Source organism: Tyto alba, unplaced genomic scaffold (genome assembly GCF_018691265.1).
Source record: "Tyto alba isolate M040663 unplaced genomic scaffold, T.alba_DEE_v4.0 Super-Scaffold_16, whole genome shotgun sequence".
In the NCBI taxonomy this organism is placed as follows: Eukaryota; Metazoa; Chordata; class Aves; order Strigiformes; family Tytonidae; genus Tyto; species Tyto alba.
In genome coordinates this window covers 23,367,573-23,384,551 of record NW_024881278.1, presented here as the reverse complement: position 1 = coordinate 23,384,551, position 16,979 = coordinate 23,367,573, and the positions used below count along the sequence as shown (strand labels likewise).

General features: G+C 39.7%; 1 protein-coding gene across 1 annotated transcript; it reads left to right on the top strand.

The window, feature by feature from the left end:
• The first annotated feature begins 129 nt into the window (after window positions 1-129).
• ABCG5 (ATP binding cassette subfamily G member 5) lies at window positions 130-16,868 on the top strand. Its single transcript, XM_009969228.3, has 13 exons — window positions 130-288; window positions 949-1,070; window positions 1,504-1,640; window positions 1,858-1,956; window positions 2,922-3,054; window positions 4,438-4,577; window positions 5,724-5,853; window positions 8,533-8,746; window positions 8,932-9,137; window positions 10,025-10,163; window positions 13,534-13,719; window positions 15,410-15,522; window positions 16,672-16,868. The coding sequence occupies exons 1-13, from the start codon at window positions 167-169 to the stop codon at window positions 16,866-16,868; spliced, it is 1,938 nt and encodes a 645-aa protein (XP_009967530.3). The 5' UTR covers window positions 130-166.
• The last annotated feature ends 111 nt before the right edge of the window (window positions 16,869-16,979 follow it).

The window sequence follows — 16,979 nt, the reverse complement described above, 5'->3', positions numbered from 1 at the left end:
TCAGGCGCTTCCCCGGGTGGTGAGCGCTGGGGGCAGCAGTCTGCTCCAACCCAGGGACGGCGGGGAGCTGCCCCTGCTCGGTGCCAGGGGAGACATGGTGGTGGTAGAGTTGGGCACCTGGCCAGCGGCGTGAGGGAAGAAGCCTGCAGGGCCCCAGCACCGCAGGATGTCGGGCAGAGTGTCTCCCGCCCCGGAGGGGAGCGGCAGCGGCGGGCAGACAGGCGAGGCGAAGGCCGTGGCGCAGCCCTCTGACAGCATCAGTGTCCGGGGCGTCTCCTACACCGTCAGGTAGGGCCAGGGAGGGCAGCGTGGTGAGTCCCTGCCCGCCATGAGCTGCTCTGACCCCAGGGACCAAGGGGAGAGGGACTGGGACCGGTGGGCTTCAGCCCGGTAAAGGAGGAGGGACGGTGCCAGGCTGCTTGCCTCATGGCGCTGGGCTGCCCACCGCAGGGGTAGAGTACGCGGCCTGGGGGAGGCAGAGCCTGTCTGTCCTCCGGAGAGTTCACCAGTTCTTCTTCACATGTCTCTGAAGGAGATCCTCTGGAGGAGTTTTCCAAAGATTGTGCCCTTTCCCACTGCCTTTCTTACCGATGCCAGAAGGATAACATGAGGCTCTAAGAAAACGGTCAAGTGAATTAATGGCCAGCAAACATTGTCAACAGCTAAAGCCTCAGTTCAAGTTTCCCCTTTTGGTTGTAATCTGAAAGCATGCTAGCAGTCATTCTGAAAAATCGGTTCAGACTTCATTTTACCTTCCAGATAATGCTGATATTAAAAATTTAAAGCCTGAGGGTTTGAGGGAAGATATTTATTTTAATTTTTTTTTTTCCCCAATATTTAAAGATTCTTGCAGGCTTCCATCCCACATGCAAATAGCTATAAACCATTCAATTGCTTTACACAAAATTTTTAACTCTATTTAATCTTTTTTGATGCTTGTTTTCCAAGAGAACGTGTTGGCCCGTGGTGGAATGTTTCTTTGTATCATAAAAAATGGACCCGGCAAATACTTAAAGATGTTTCATTTCACATAGAGAGTGGCCAAATTATGGGGATTTTAGGAAACTCTGGTAAGTTGTTCCAGTAATTTAAAAGAAATAAGATCAGACTTCCACAGTGGTATGAATGTGACCGAGGTCTGTGTTTTAAATAGTTAAATTGCAGCTGGTTTTAACCTCTGCTTTGTAAAACTGTGGTGCTTGGTTTTCAGAGTTCAATTTTATGTCATCGAACTAAGAATTTTAACTTCAATAAAAGATAACGTTACTTCTAAACCCAAATGTTTCACTATGAAGTGTGAATTTGTATGAGTTAAATGCTAATTTACACACATTGTAGGTTTCCCGTTTACTTCCCCTTAATTAGCTGCATCTTCAGGACCTATTATTTTAATGTTATTGAGAAAAAGAGTACTTTTTTCATACATCTCCATCCAAGTGAGACTACTGCTCTTGAAATCATAAAATTCATCTCATCACATGAATGATTTGTTTTGTTTGAAAGGATCTGGAAAAACAACACTTCTGGATGCAATATCAGGAAGACTGGGACATAAAGACAACTTCTTTGGTGAAGTGTACGTGAATGGGTGTCAGCTGAAGAAGGAGCAGTTTAGAGATTGCTTCTCTTACGTGCCACAGGTTGATTACTGCATTTATTTTTGTGCACTGTGCTTCCTCTCATGTAAAGAAAGTAAACTTTCTAGTGTAATAGAGTAATGTAATCTGTGATTTTACTAGTAAGCTTAGCACAAAGCAGTTAATAAATTGTATGAATGAAGGAAGGTTGTGTGATCAGGGGCGAGGTCTTAATTGCTACAGGGCTAATTGCTTCTTCTTCTTCACTTTTTTTTTCCAGAGTGACACTTTGTTAACCTTCCTCACCATACAAGAGTCTCTGACCTACACTGCTTTATTAACTCTTCAGAAATGCTCCAACGACTTCATCAAAAAGAAGGTCTGTATTTTATTGTCTTTCACCAGAAAGGCAGACATGATGTCATGTAACGCTTTCACCAGCAGCACTTTCCATCCGTGGCTGTGTTTTACATTTATAAGGTTTTGTAATCCTCATTCTGCAAGTGGGGAGAAATCCTCCTCCTGAGGAGTAAGACATAAGTTCTCTAGTGCTCCCTGCCTCTGCAAGGGGCTTGTGCTGGTGCCCCAGGGAATTACCACTGTTCTGGGACAAAACTCTCCCACCTAAAGCTGCAGCAGGAGCTGCTGCTGTTGGTATAGATGTCGACTCCCCTTCCTCAGCTGAGAAACCCACTTCTCTGGGGTGTTTAGGGCCCTGTGTGCTGGCAAGTTTCATGGACAGCAGAGGTGACTTTGAAAGTACTCTGGTTCCTGTAGCATGTCTCTAACTGACCAGAGCAGTTCCAAAAAGCACTGGTCTGATAAGCCCCCTACAAGCTGCTTTCTTGACAAAATAGGTGTGTTTCAGATCTATTAAAGGACTCTTTTTGGCCTCCGTTGAGAGTAAAGATCAGATATTCCTGACCAAAGGCTCTTGCTCTATGTGTTCTCTCTTCATCTGTCTTCTACTCAGTAGTTTACACTTCCCCAGAATAGATGTACCTTTCTGCTCCCTTATTTTGGAAGCCAGACCAGCACATTATGCATCATACATTAAATTCTAGTCCCACCTCTGAACTCTTCATCTCTTAATGCCAACTAAAGCTAAAATTCTACTCATTTCAGAATATACGAAAATAAAATTTTAAAAATAATGATTGAAATAATATATTAAAAATAATTAAATGGAAATGAGGCCAGGTACCTTCCAACTAGAATGAATGCAAGCAGCATATTGAGAAAGCCATAGCTTAAAATTAAGTCTTTAATTATTTTTATTTTGCACACAGGTATCTGAGTAGGACGGACTGTATTTAGTCTTTCTAAATTGTAATTATTTTTCAGGTAGATGCAGTTATGGCTGAGCTGAGTCTCAGCCACATTGCTGACAAAATAATTGGAAGCCGGATTTTTGTAGGAATTTCTGCGGGCGAGAGGCGTCGTGTTTCTGTTGCAGCCCAGCTATTACAAGATCCTAGTAAGTACCACTGCATGGATTTTCAAAATAAAACAAAGCAGTGTCACTTTGTGTTGATACCATGGGTCTCCATAAACCACTTTAAAATACAAAAGCATTTATATTCTGTAATACAGCAAAAGCTGTTCTAGTAATGACAGCAAAGGATGAGCAGAAACGCAGCTTTGCCATTAATCTATTGGTTGATCTTGGAAAGTAAACAATTATAAAATCTTAGGAACTGAACATAGGTTTAGACTTGTGTTTATCCATTTTAAATCTTTCTGGACTCGCCCTTCCCGTGTATAAAATGTTAATTGTGGCACATTTTATACAATTTATAGTTTTTGAGCACATTAGAGCCATACCTATGCAAGCACTGAGCCTTGTAGTGGAGTTGCTGCCATTGAGCCATGTATGCGTGAGAGCTATGTATGTTCCAGAACCAAAAAAATTCCAGAGAATGAAAATCAAAGCAGAGTAACTAGAAGAATTAGCCATGGGAAACAGCACTGTAAAATTTGTCAGTTTTGAGATAGTTTCTTAAAGGTGCCAGAATCTTTTGGAGTGAATGTATAGCACGCATTTATTGGATTCTGGAGTCCTCGTAACAGTGCAAGTGTGCTATGTCTGCATACCAGGCAGGAAGGAGCATTTAAATAGCAAAGCGAGGTATAGTATTGCTACTGGTGACTCCAGGAGAGTTCATTGGGTGTAGTTGTTGCTCAGTAAGTTCACTGAACTCTATAGTAAACACTATAGTAATTCTGTGTAAATAAACCTATAGAGAAAGCTCTCCTCTCCCCTTATCCTGATCAAGGTTGAACTGCCCTATTCTGTGCCGTGTCTCATCTGTGTAAAAATAATGGATTTGACTGTAACTTTTACCCTTCCATGTGCAATAAAATAATGAAGAAAATGCAGTAAAAATTCCCCAATGGAATTCTATGTGATATATTTTAACAACTCCTAGTTTGTTCATAACAAATTCTGTGTGTATATATGGATTTAATTCAGATTATAACTTCTAGCTAATTATGTCAGTTATATTTACATGTGTATATATGCTGAAATTTACCATTATTGTTCTTAGAAGTAGATGTATACATCAAATCTATTTTGGTAATTTTCAGATTTCACCTGAAATTAGAAAAAAATGATTATGCTCTGATCCTGCAGTAGTTTTTTATGTCTTTATTCCTAGTCATTGAAACTGAACCCCTGAAGCTAACTAAAACTGAAAGGTCACATCATGGCAATACCTATGCATACTCTGCTTTATATGTGGAATTTCACTTGTGAAGTAATTTCTATACTGTTTGCCAAATTAGCTTCCAAAGCAGAAGCTATAATATTTGCTCCCCAGTTACGTGAATTTTAATGCTATTCCGTGTCATTTCACAGAGGTCATGCTACTTGATGAACCAACTACAGGGCTGGACTGCCTGACTGCAAACCAGATTGTCTCGCTTCTCTCAGAGCTTGCGCACAGAGACAGAATTGTGATTATTACAATTCATCAGCCTCGCTCTGAACTCTTTAGGGTAAATGATATCTGCTCTCTATTTACATTTTTTACCAGGCTTTTTTGTGTCTAGGTTCTTTTCAGGATAAAAGTACAAGATCCAGTACAGTTGCCTTCAAAGGCTCTCTTCCTTTCCCCCTGCATAATACAGGCTTGTCTTGAACTTTACAGCTTTGGCCTTCTGCCAGTCAGAAGGCACTTTGGGGGACACACTGCCTTGTTAAAATAGTGTGCGCTCTGACTGCGTGGCTAATCTTTCTGTCATGCAGTTACCCAAATCAAAAACACTGGGAGAAGCCATGTAAATTCCCTATGTGTGCAGGCACTGTAAAAACTAACACTTTATTTATCTTTACATGTTCATATTTCAGTATCACTTGCAACTTGAGACAGATGAAGCCATGACTTGGAATGGAAAGGAAACTAAAATAAATCTTCTTTGTGTCCTGTGATGTGGGTACACCTTGGCCATGCGGTGGGGCAAGCCAGCTGTGCAGGCCTTGTGCAGGACAGAGCATTTCTCCCTTCCCATTACTGTTTTGCTCTTTGCTCTTCTGACACATCCACCACCCACCATGTGAAATCAAGGCACCTCTTCCCTGGCTGACTGAATTGAGTGTAAGTGCTCACGAAGCCAGAGGGGAGTGACATTGCTTTTCTGGACTGAAAGCAGTCCTGGTGCCGTGGGAATATGGATTGATCATAGCTGGTGGGAACCCTGCCCTGGCAAATCTTCACCTGAAGAGCAATGCTGTTAAAGTCCTTAAGCACCTTAGGATAATCTTCCCAACAATTTGGGGATTTTACAGACTGGGGCTATTAAGCTCCAAAGGAGGTCAGTCAGTAAGTGAAGGTGCATTAGAAGTGAAGTTAGAAGTCTACAGCTCCCATTTTTGCTTGTGGATTTCCTCTGTATGCTGCTGTCACTGACAGTTTTGAGAACCAGTAGTTTAAAGAGCTTAAAGATTTGACATCTTGCATAACCACCGAGAAGAGTGAAAGAAAGGACAAACTTCCTTTGAGAGAAATATACTAAGGAAGTCTGAATGTGTCAAAACTGTTCTTCCTGTCAAAGTATTTTTATTATCGAAACAGTAGCTGTACTCAAGAATTACTGCACTACTTCTCAGTACATACTGCTAATATATTAATTTTCCCTCTGCAGTTATTTGATAAAATAGCCATCATGAGCTTTGGAGAAATGGTTTTCTGTGGGAATCCTATGGAAATGATCACGTTTTTTAGTGACTGTGGCTATTCTTGTCCTGAGCAATCAAATCCTTTTGACTTCTATGGTAAGTTTGTCTAAGTTGTTTTGATAAAATATGGGTTTTCTTTAGACAAACAAGTTGTTTTCTTCCCCACATTAGTTTTTTCCAGAGTTAGAAATGTGTTTGAATTCTTCCCCAACTTTGTAATTGTTCTTAGCTCAGAGGAGGGGGAAGGCTGGACCCATGTAACCTCCACTGACTCCATAAAACAGCAAAGGTTTGCAGTGGGTCTGAAACACAGCAGAAAGGAGTAAACTACCAAGAATAAAAGGAATCTCAGCTTCATGAGACCTGTGGATTCCTGGTGGCATCTCCCTATGGCTGTCCACTGGGTGTTGGAAAATTAATTTGGTCCCAAAACACTGTGAAGTCCCATGCTCTTACAGACTCTGTGATGCCAAGTAACTGAAACCAGTTGTTGTCCGGAGGGAAGGATGTAGAATAAATATGGGATGACCCAAGGCATCAATTTCCAGAGATTCTGAGTTTGAGGTTTCTGAAAGTTTTGGGAGTTGATAATACCGAGGTGAGTTATTGGAGCAGAACATACAGATGCTTCAGGAGATGATGACAGCAAGCTGTTGGCAAAAGCTGAAGAGTACTGTTTTACCAATTCAGGATGAAAAGAAGTGTCAGCATGACACTTAGGAAATGAGGCTTTGCTTTGCTGCAGGGCATCTGTGTACCTGACCCATGCAGTTATATATTTGAAGAGAATGTGTATGTGTTTGTATGTGTGCATGTATGTGTATACATATACATACATGTATATATCTCTCTATATATAATCTAGTATGTAGGCTGATTTCTGATGATACTAGCTGAGCATTAACCAGGGATTTTGACCAATCCAAAAAGCTGCACTGAGAGGAGGCAGTGTTTTCCTATTGTCTAGATGGCATCCTAAGCTCCGAGAGAAGAGAGGATGGTTGTTGACATGCAGCTGGAATGGGATGAGGCTGAAAATACTGGTGTGACAGTGAGGATAATTTTGCCTTCATGAATTTGAATAGTCTTGAAAAGCATAGATGATTTGAGATTTAGACCCACTTTAAAAAAAATCTCAGTAAAGAGAGTGCTGCATTCTTCAGATGTCAACCTTTGAATGTGACAAGAAAAGGAAAAAATACAGTTTAGAGCAAAGAATTATCAGAATATTTAGTCTTTGGAAAATTGGTAGTTTACATTTTTTGTATGTTTTAGTGATGTGAATGAAGGGACAGATTCTGATATCATTTACACCAACATCAGAGGAAAATAGACCCTATGTATTGAGTGTGGATTATATTATTGAAATGTCACATGTTGTAGTTATTAAAAAAATATGCATGGTAAAAAATATTAAACAAATGCATGGTAGGCATTAGCTATTTGATCTAGGCACTAGTTGGTGTTACCATTTTTTTAAAACACACCTGGTTGACATTTATTTCCTGTGTTACTTCCAGCAAGTCACACTGGCCGAGTTTTAAAAAGTGTGTCTCCGTTTCAGATGTTCATAGTTACAAAACTGAAGACTTAATTTTTGGGTATGTTTACCATTAAGGGCAATTTTGTTGAATTCCAGCTTTCAGAACACCAGGGCAGGTTAATTCAGGTTTTGAGGACAAAATAAGAATCTTGGACAAGGCCTCTTTTTCTCTTGTTCAATTTGTATTTTAAGTTGAGCATACCACTGTAAAACTGAAATCTACGGATGCTAAGAACCTTAGGAATAAATAATTGATATAGATGTCTTATCAGATGTAGGAGAGTAATAGAAAAATCTGCAGGAACAGCTATTCCTGAGAACAACATTTTTGAAACCACAGATAATTCCTGGCTATTAGGGAAAAGAGAAATTTCTAATGCATTTTAACACTATTGCTGAATCTGTATGACTTTTACAAATAACACACAGAAAGTTTCCATGTGCCAATAAAAGAATTGCTGGTGTCAGGAACAGGTATAGGTGGATTTGTTAGAAAGGAATATTAACTCTCTGAAGTACTTACCTTTCATAAGTTCCACAGCAGTAAGTAGTCTTTTCTTCAGTTTGGACTGAGCCTGCTAGGGGAATCTGGCCTGTGGAACATCCTTTAACTTCACATTAAAACAGAAGTATGTCTGAGCAGTAGGTAGGTGAAACCCAGTGCAACAATGCAGTAACAGCTTAAGTAGAGAAGAGCAGTGTCTGCAGCACAAGCTCAGACTAACTGAAAAATAAAGCTCCGTGGTTATAGAGGAGCAGACAGAGGACAAGGGGGAATCAGGGATCAGTGTCTGAGCATTTGCTTGAAAACCTGAGAAATACATGACCAGGAAGTCACCTTTTCATCCTCATGGATGTTCATCCTTAGCTGGTGCTCTGCCTTGCTCCTGGCAGTAGTAGCGCGTCACCGGTGGCACAGCTCTGTATTGCGCAAGGAGAATGCTCGAGGTCTGACCAGCACACTGCTCAGTCCTTGCAGTTCCAGATACAGGACTTGAACTTCAGGGTCCTACAGAGGCCACAAAACCCAGAGATTTGTGGTGACTGCACAGTTATTCATTCATGCTGCTTCTAACAGAAGGGAGGCATAAAAGAAACCTTGACTACTTTCAATGGACCTTTTCTCCTTTGCAGATTTTAGAAAAGAGAGAAGGAAAGGTTAGTTGCAAGGGGGAAAGAAATATGGAGGGAAAGTGATGTGTATATATAGTAAACACTTTGTAAATTTACAGTGGATCTGACATCTGTGGACACCCAAAGCAAGGAACGTGAACTTGAAACCTACAGTAGGGTTCAGGTGATTGTATCAGCCTACAGAAACTCAGACATCTTCAGCAAAGTACTGGCAGCCATTGAAAGAACAAAGTGTATGAAAGAGCTGCCACCAATACCGTTCAAAAACAAAGACTCACCCAGTGCCTTTTACAAATTATGGATTCTTTTACGGTAAGACTTCCCCCTCCCTGTTTTTAAGGAAAATCTTAATCACTAATCTTTAGGGGTTTTCAACCCCCAAGTATAAATGCAGTTTCTTGGGCACTGTGTATGTAAGATTTGTTGAAACCTAAATACCTTACTAACATGTGGTCAGTCATATCTAACAAGTGTATAGTTACTGTTTTGTTTATCAGGAGGACAACAAGAAACTTCTCCAGAGATAAGATGGGCATCATCATGCGCCTCCTCCAGAATCTGTTGTTCGGCTTGTTTGTGGCATTTTTCCTTCTTAGACTAAAGAATGACCTGGTAAAAGGAGCTGTGCAGGACCGTGTGGGGCTTGTCTACCAGTGCGTGAGTGCCCCCCCCTACACAGGGATGCTCAATGCTGCTGCCTTTTGTGAGTTTCTCTCCTGTATTACATGCAGCAGCAGGTATTGCTGCCACTATTTTCTAAATAGGAAGAAGTATTTTTCAAATAAAGTAATTTAAAGGTTCCTAACAGTTTTAGGTAATGTCAGAGCTGATACAGAAGCATGAAATTAAATGTGAATCAACAGGAAGCTTCACATCATAGGAAGAGATTAGCCCATCACAGGGGCTCCAGGTTCCCTGCACTTAATGAAGGAGTATGCCCCGATCCCTGACCCTCCCTTTTACAGCTGGCCTGTCTATGGAGGCTTTATTCCCAAATGTGCATGAGTCCTTAACTTGCCTGTGTGTAGCATTATAAAGATAGCAGGATAAAGTCTAGATCTGCAGTTAACATCTTAAGTGAGATCAAAACCAAAGACACAGAAAGGATGGAAGTACAAAACAGCTTTGACAACAGTTAAGCATAATCCGATTTAAGAGTATTATGATGATTACATTTTTCCTAGAGGGTGTTTCTCTTACAGCTGTCATATTAAGGGCAACAGTAGTTTCTGTTTACAGCACTGAAAACTGTTCTGCTCCGGTAGGAAGCATATACCTTGAGTGGAGCACCTCAAGAAATTACTCAGTGACAGCAGTTTTTTCATGTCTTTAATTTGTATCTGCAAAAATACAAGGCTGTCCTTCATGCTGTTAGTTAGGCCTCTTTCATTAAATTTACCAAATTTTGCAGTCTGCAGGGAGGATATTTTGCGTTGATTGTGGGGGAAAAAGTGATCAAACTAGTTTAGACAGAATGTTTCTAATATATTCTCAAAGTTGTCTCTGTGCTTCAGGTCATTTTTGCTAGCAAAAAGTCTTGGTCTCATTATGAAATGATGGTTTAATTAAATTCTTATATATTTAATCCAGTCCCACCTTTGCGTGCTATCAGTGACCAAGAAAGTAAAGATGGCTTGTATAAGAAGTGGCAAATGCTTTTAGCCTATATAGTACATTTCCTGCCCTTCAGTGTCATCAGCGTGGCAATTTTCAGCATCTTTTTATACTGGTAAGCACTTGTACTATCTATTGGATTGTTATTTTCTTTTTGTTATCAGTTTCAATTCCCATGTCAGCAACAGGCCTCCTGGCATGGCTTCCTGCCTCAGGATGATTACAGGGAGACCTTAAGGAAAGATGACACAGTTTTAGCCCTTCTCCTCAGGCAGTGGTAAAATACTGTCAGAGTAAATTACCAGTTCCCTAGGGAGTTTGGGAAGTTTTAAAGGTCCTGGGACATTTATCATTCTTGTGTCATACCAAAACCAGGAAGTGTCATTTTACATCACATTTAGAAAGACGGGAAATAAGAGAAAAAAAAAGTGAGGAAGACAACAGTAGGTATAACAGTAACAAAGCTTCATATTGCATGGGACATTTGAGGTTTATCTACGGCATAGAGAAGTGATCAGATCTGGATCCCTCTCTTCCACTCTCCAGAGAAAGGCACTAAAGTGGGTTTCTGGTCATGGGAGAAAGGATTTGATTGTGAAGCTTACCTTTTTGCCCCCAGTACATTGATTTCCTTGCATCATTGTGAAGTAGTACCTCAGAATGGTCTGATGAAATATTTCATCTGTTCATTGCCTTATCTATCATATAGGTCTGCTCTTCATTGTTTCTGTTCCATTGATTTATCACCTTCCACTTGCTTATTCTAAACTTTAAATAGTCTCTGGCTGCTGATGTAAGCTAACAGCAAAGTAATGGGGACCAATATCTGTCCTTCAGTCTTTTTCTGGTTCTTGTTTTGTTTTGTTTTCCTAATTATGAAAGGAGAGGTGTGTAGTGCAGTAAAGTTAATTTTTGTTATCATGTGACAGTTGATAGTAAAGTTGCAATTGGATGGCAGCCTGTGGTAAAATGTGTACAAATGAATACCAGGTTTGGTTTGTGTCTTGGATGCATGTTCTCTGGTTAGCTGTTGAGAAGTGGTAAGTGGATAGACCCTTGTAAAAGAGACAAAGTACAGGAGCTATTCTGCTGTAGCTGTGCATGTTAGTGCTCTTACTCTGCAGTAAGGTGCCTTTGGGCACTTTGGGAATGAATGAAGTAAAACTTCACCAAATAGTTTGGACTGCTGAATGATAAATTCTGCACAGGCAGCTAGTCTACCATGGGAATTTTGCAATAGATGTTTTCCTATCTAGAAAAACTCAGGAAGAAAGATCACTGTTTTCTTCTTCCTCCTGGTCCGCAGTAGGTAATGAGGGGAAGTGCTCAGCATTTACCTAATTCTTTCCACTTGGGATCTCAATATCTGTCAGCTCCTAGATGAAAAGACAAAAGCCCTGAAAGGGAGATTCCTGCTCCTCCAGATGTGAGGACGTGGGTGCATGGGTTGGTTTTCCGTGGTTTGATGCTGATAGTAGCAGTTTTGTTCCAGCAAGGCCCTCTTTCTCTTTGTACCCTTAGCTACCTGGGCTTTTATTTCTGCAAGCTGTCAGTGCTGTCTGCTTCAGGCAGTGCTTCCTGAGAAGTCCTTTTTCACAGGCAAGCAGAAATTACTACTCCTCCCACTAAGCCTTTAGAGGATGTGCTGTGCTTACTTCTAGAGCCCTTCTGTTTCTGCCTGCTAGTGAGCTGGTTGCCAAGAAGGCAGCCATCTGGAAAGTTCCTTTTCAGGCTCAGTGAGGGAAGGTTTGTGGAGCTCCTGAAGATCATGAGCCACTGTTTGTCATGCTCACGCCTTAACAAACAGGCAAGTCATGTGCAGAGGAACTTTGCCCTTGTGCTTTGGCAGCTTCAGACACAACCAACAATAAAAGTGTGGTTCTGGTTAATGGATAATATTTATAGATCCTAGCCTCCACATATCTTTGCTCTTGTGGCTGTTTGGAAGCCATCAGTGATGTGTCAGAGTGATTTCATAGTGCCCTTAGACCTCTTAGGGCAAGCAGTTTCTTTGGAGCTTGCACCTGGCCAGGACTAAACTTTTCTGGATGGACTAACTTTTGGAGAGGCTCTGATAGCCTCTGGTATGTGTTCTTATAAGCCACTTCTAACAGACCTTGTGTCTGTAGGGTCAGACAGACCCCAACTCTTCCCTGATCAGACACAAGGCAGGTCTGGCTGAGAACAAATGCAGCCACTTTTTGCAATCACGTAAATATATTCTGTTTATGCAGATTTTCCTAACTAAAGATATCTCTGGGAAGTGTTCTAACAGTTTATATGATCCTACCATTCTACTGCTGTAGTATTCTCTTTTCTGAGTTTTTGTTTTCTTCTCTTTTAGGCTTTCTTCTCTTTCCATTCCTACTCTAGATTCTCTAGTTTGTATCTGCATAGCTCTGTGTAAAGTATTAGAGCACCTCGTAGGAGGTGATACTCTTATGCTCGGACTTTGGAAAGCTGTTTTTCTGCACCAATCTATGATTAAAGGTTGTTGAATACCTGCTGGCTCGTTGAATGTTTACTACTTGGAAGAGTCAATGTTCAGCCATATGTTTATAATAGAGACTATTTTGGTGTTACGAAAAATGCTACAGGAAAGCCTGTGAGAAAATGAAAACTTTAAAACCATGTTCGAGCATGGTGGATTAAAAAAAAAGACATAGGGCCTTGCATTGTGCAATGAAAACCAAAGTAAAATGTTGAATAGCAGCTTGTTAGCTGAGCAAAGAATGCAGCCTGTGCCTAGCGTGAGGCAATTTTGGTATGAGGTATTTTGGAAGAAGAGTATTATGTCACCACGTAATAAAAGGTTTTGTCATCTGTCATATACACTGTGAAGCTGAATTAAGTTTGCCAAGGAATTGCTGGTGTTTCGTAACTTTTTAATCTTTTGTACAGTTTGGGAGGACTTTTTTTCCTTTGGTTAGGTAGGGAAAAGCTGGGAACAGTGTGTTGTATTAGAGTGCAGGAATATGGAGGAAATTGCATTTGGATGTATTACATGGGTGGTGAATTCAATTAGCCTTCCATTTCACTGAGTATATCCATTTTTACATTTGCATGCACAGTATCAGAAGTGCAAAATTCCATCTGTTAATTACCTTCATAAAGACATTCTTTAAATGTGTGACTTATTTACATAACTCCCACTGCACAGGCTTTAAAAGGAGGAAGATGTTAGTTTGAAGGTTTGCAAAAAGCCACAGTGGTTATCTTGAAACAACACGTATTTCTGCTATATCTTTACATAACCCTCTTTAATCTAGATGGAGAAAAACTAATATATCTGCACTTATGTCATGATAAGTTGATGTCCTTTATGTTAAGGCTCCAAACAACATACTAAGGGTTAAGGTATAAACTGTTTGCTTAATGAGCTATAATTGCAAAAAAATAAATAAAAACAAAAATAAAAGCCAAGTTCCAAGTTAAGTACCCAAACACTGTTTTTTAAAATATTCTTTTGCTCGCTTTTTGTACAGGACTGCAGGGTTGTATCCCGATGCTTCCAGATTTGGAATTTTCTTTGCTGTTGTCTTAGCATCTCATATAATTGGTGAACTACTAACCCTTGTTATACTTGGCGTGGTTCAAAACCCAAATATAGTCCAAAGCGGAGTGGTGCTACTTAATTCGGCAGGTGTGGTAGTGGGAACGGGATTAGTAAGGTAGGAAAAAAGTTTTATTTCATTATGGTATTAATGTTAAAATAATCTACCTGTAAGAAGAGTTTCACGAACAGTCTGTATTGCAGAGGCACAATAATGCACAAGTAGCAAGGGAAAGAAAGCGCAGCTGAGATATCCTTCAGAGATAGAACTACCTAACCATGTTAGCCCTTGTACTAAACACAGAGAACAGATACTTAATAACTTTAGATATCAACAAAGATACTAACTTTTTTTTTCTTTTTGCAAACAAATTGAAGATAAAGCTGAGCAATTAATATCAGCTCAGCTGACTTCTTTTACTTATGCCAACATTATGATGTGAAATGCTGTGCTCATTAAAGGAGCCTACCAAAAAAAAGTTCCTACAACTTTTAGTAACTGCTGGAGCTTAACAGACATTAAGCACTGAGTTGTTCTCAACTAGCTTATTAGTGTTATTCTCCAGTTTAGCCATTGAACTTTTCAGACACATTTTTACCTCTGCAGACTGAACTGCATACAAGTAACAAATAAGGAAGTAGTGTAGTAAATACATGGGAAAATTATGATCCACTTGCTCTATTACTGTGCAAATAAATGCTTTTGCACTGAAATTGCATGAACTTTGAATAGTTTTCCCCTGGTACCTGTCAATACTGAAATTACTGTTTTTTTGAGAAACATACCAGAATAAATGTATTACTGTCAAGAGAAGTTTTCTTGGGATGTTGAGCAAATATGATATGCTCACCTGAGATCTTTCCAGTGAAAATGAAGTAAGCCTAACAATAGATGATGTCAAGTTGTCCTTGAGAAAAGCATATGAGTCTTCACAAAGTTGATGATGTTTTACCTCTTTGAAGTAGATCTCAGCTAATACTTGCTTATCAAATAAAACTAGGTTAATATCTAATTATTTGGTCCCTGCCTAATTTCAGGAAGATGTATGTTCCTAGTGACAAGACAGTTATTCTCTCTACCATAGTCTAATGCCTTAATGACAACTTTTAAAAAGTATGAGAGTGTTTTCTAGCCTTATTTTACAGTAGAGATATTGCTAATTAGTATTGTGCATCTCTGATTAAACTTCATAGGCAATGAAGGATATTAAAAATAGCATTGAGATTTGGGTTGCTGTTTTTTTCTGTTCATTTGTTGGTTTAATTATAAAGTCTTGCAGTATTTTAGGTGCAGAAATTGCCCAGTCTTGTTGAATAATGTTATTTCAAAATTTTCATACTCTTGTTTCTCTTCTCTTTTTTTTTTTTTTTTGCTTCATTTTTGTTTTGTTATTATTGTTCCAGTGAAATGTTATTCTGTCTTTTTTGGTTTTGAAGATGGAGTGAGGAGGTGGTGGTTTCTTACTGTGGAAGCTGCATAGTTTTGCAGCTAAGGTTCTTACCGGCTCTTGTAATTTTCAGTTTATCACTGCAATGTGAATAGCAAACAACTCCGTAGAATTACTTGTGACTGTCCATGAACAAGTCAGGGCTGAATGTTATGAAACTGTACCAAAGCCAGAGACAGCTTTCATGGTTGTCTCCCCATTTATCAGTAAAATGGACTTTATGTTTGAAGACCTTACAGGTACAGCCAAGAACTGTTTCTGTAACAGGCTACCACCAAAGATGAGAGCTTGCTTTAATTTGGGGTGGAATTGGCTCTTGGAATGTAGCGAAAGCCAGTTTAACTTCTCTGTTTCTTTAAGGACCATCGAAGAAATGCCGACGCTTTTTAAAATACTCAGTTATCTTACCTTTCAAAAATACAGCAGTGAAGTTCTTATAGTCAATGAATTTTATGGCTTAAACTTCACATGTGGTAAGTGTTAAAAAAAAGGCTACTTTTTTTTCTTTAAGTCCATTGTAAATAATTTTAATGATATGTAGATGCTTATTTTCCTTCTACATACAATAGAAGTATTCTGATAAAGGTAACTTGTGAGTTGTTAAAAAAAGCTTATAGTAGAGACTATAACACTGTATCAGCAAGCTAGACAAAAATGTTTATTGGTATGTTTTTGTTTTTTTTCCCAACCATTTCTCATTCTTTCAGTTTTTCATCTTTTTCTTCCTCACCTGTTTTTACTCCCTCTTTGGGGGCATTTTGGAAGCTAAGCTTTGCAGTCTGTTATGAGCTTATCGGAGCAGTGTTACACAAATAGAATTGCCCAATATAAGATCAAACATCAGTGCAGGGAGCACTGACACATAACACCTCACCAGATGTTTCTTCTAATGCTCGTGAGGCCTCAGTTCAGCTATGTTACCACGGCACACACTGAGCAGCCTGGATCTGTCAGGCTGTGCTCTGCTGGTTGTGAGCAAGGTAACCACCAGAACATCAGAATCAGTCAGGTAGGCAGGGTTAGTAACTGCCATCCATCCATGGGGGTAAAACTTACAGCTTTGCACCTACCCGAAGATGTTTTGGGCTTTGTAGCCAGGTGTCTGTGCTCCTCTCCAAGGTTATATATTCTTTCTCCATTAATCCCTCCTGTCCCTCTTTAGTACAAGAGCACAGGTGGCAACTGCTAGAAAAGGAATCAGTGACTTCAGTAGTAATAATAAACAGATGATTTTTAAAGTACCCTTCGGACAGTCTCCATTTCTTGAATTTTGGAAGCACTCAACAAGTCTGAGTACTGTATGTCTACCACACTGGGCAACTCGCTTCTTGAGGCCCCTCCAAGTAATGTGTCTGAAAAGCCAGAAATCTTCCTTTGTTTGACATGTACAAACCAGAAAGCTCCTAGTGACCCTTTATTCTTCTCTTCAAAAAATATGGCATAGATTAACTGCAGAAACACAGGGCTTTTCTGTTCTTATTCCAAAATGATGAGAAATACTGCTGTGGGTATAGTTCATCATTAAGTAATGCTAGGGCTAGGCATGTTACATCTGCACTGAAGCCTCAGTTTTAACTTCACCAATTCACCTACTAAAGAAATTAATTTTTTTCTTTTGACAGGTGGAGCCAACAGTTCCACTGCAATTAATGCTACGTGTATTTTCTCTCATGGCATTCAGTTCATTGAAAAAAACTTCCCTGGTGCAGTGTCCCGGTTCACAATCAATTTCCTAGTACTCTATGCTTTTCTACCAGGACTTGCCATTGTAGCAATTCTGAGCTTCAAAATAAGAGAGAGAATTACCGGCAAGCAGTAAAAAAGCAGCAGCTCTAACAATGTGTGATACTACACTTTTAACTTTATTATAGTTGAAGGCTAAAGTTGTTGGATTTTACATAGAATTTAAATGATTTTATATAAATACATT

Excerpts from the sequence above, each read along its gene's own strand:
- ABCG5 (XM_009969228.3), top strand. The coding sequence starts at position 167 with ATGTCGGGCAGAGTGTCTCCCGCCCCGGAGGGGAGCGGCAGCGGCGGG. Across the intron at positions 4,578-5,723 it reads CTCGCTCTGAACTCTTTAGG|TTATTTGATAAAATAGCCAT; the intron begins GTAAATGATATC and ends TTCCCTCTGCAG. Across the intron at positions 10,164-13,533 it reads TTCAGCATCTTTTTATACTG|GACTGCAGGGTTGTATCCCG; the intron begins GTAAGCACTTGT and ends CTTTTTGTACAG.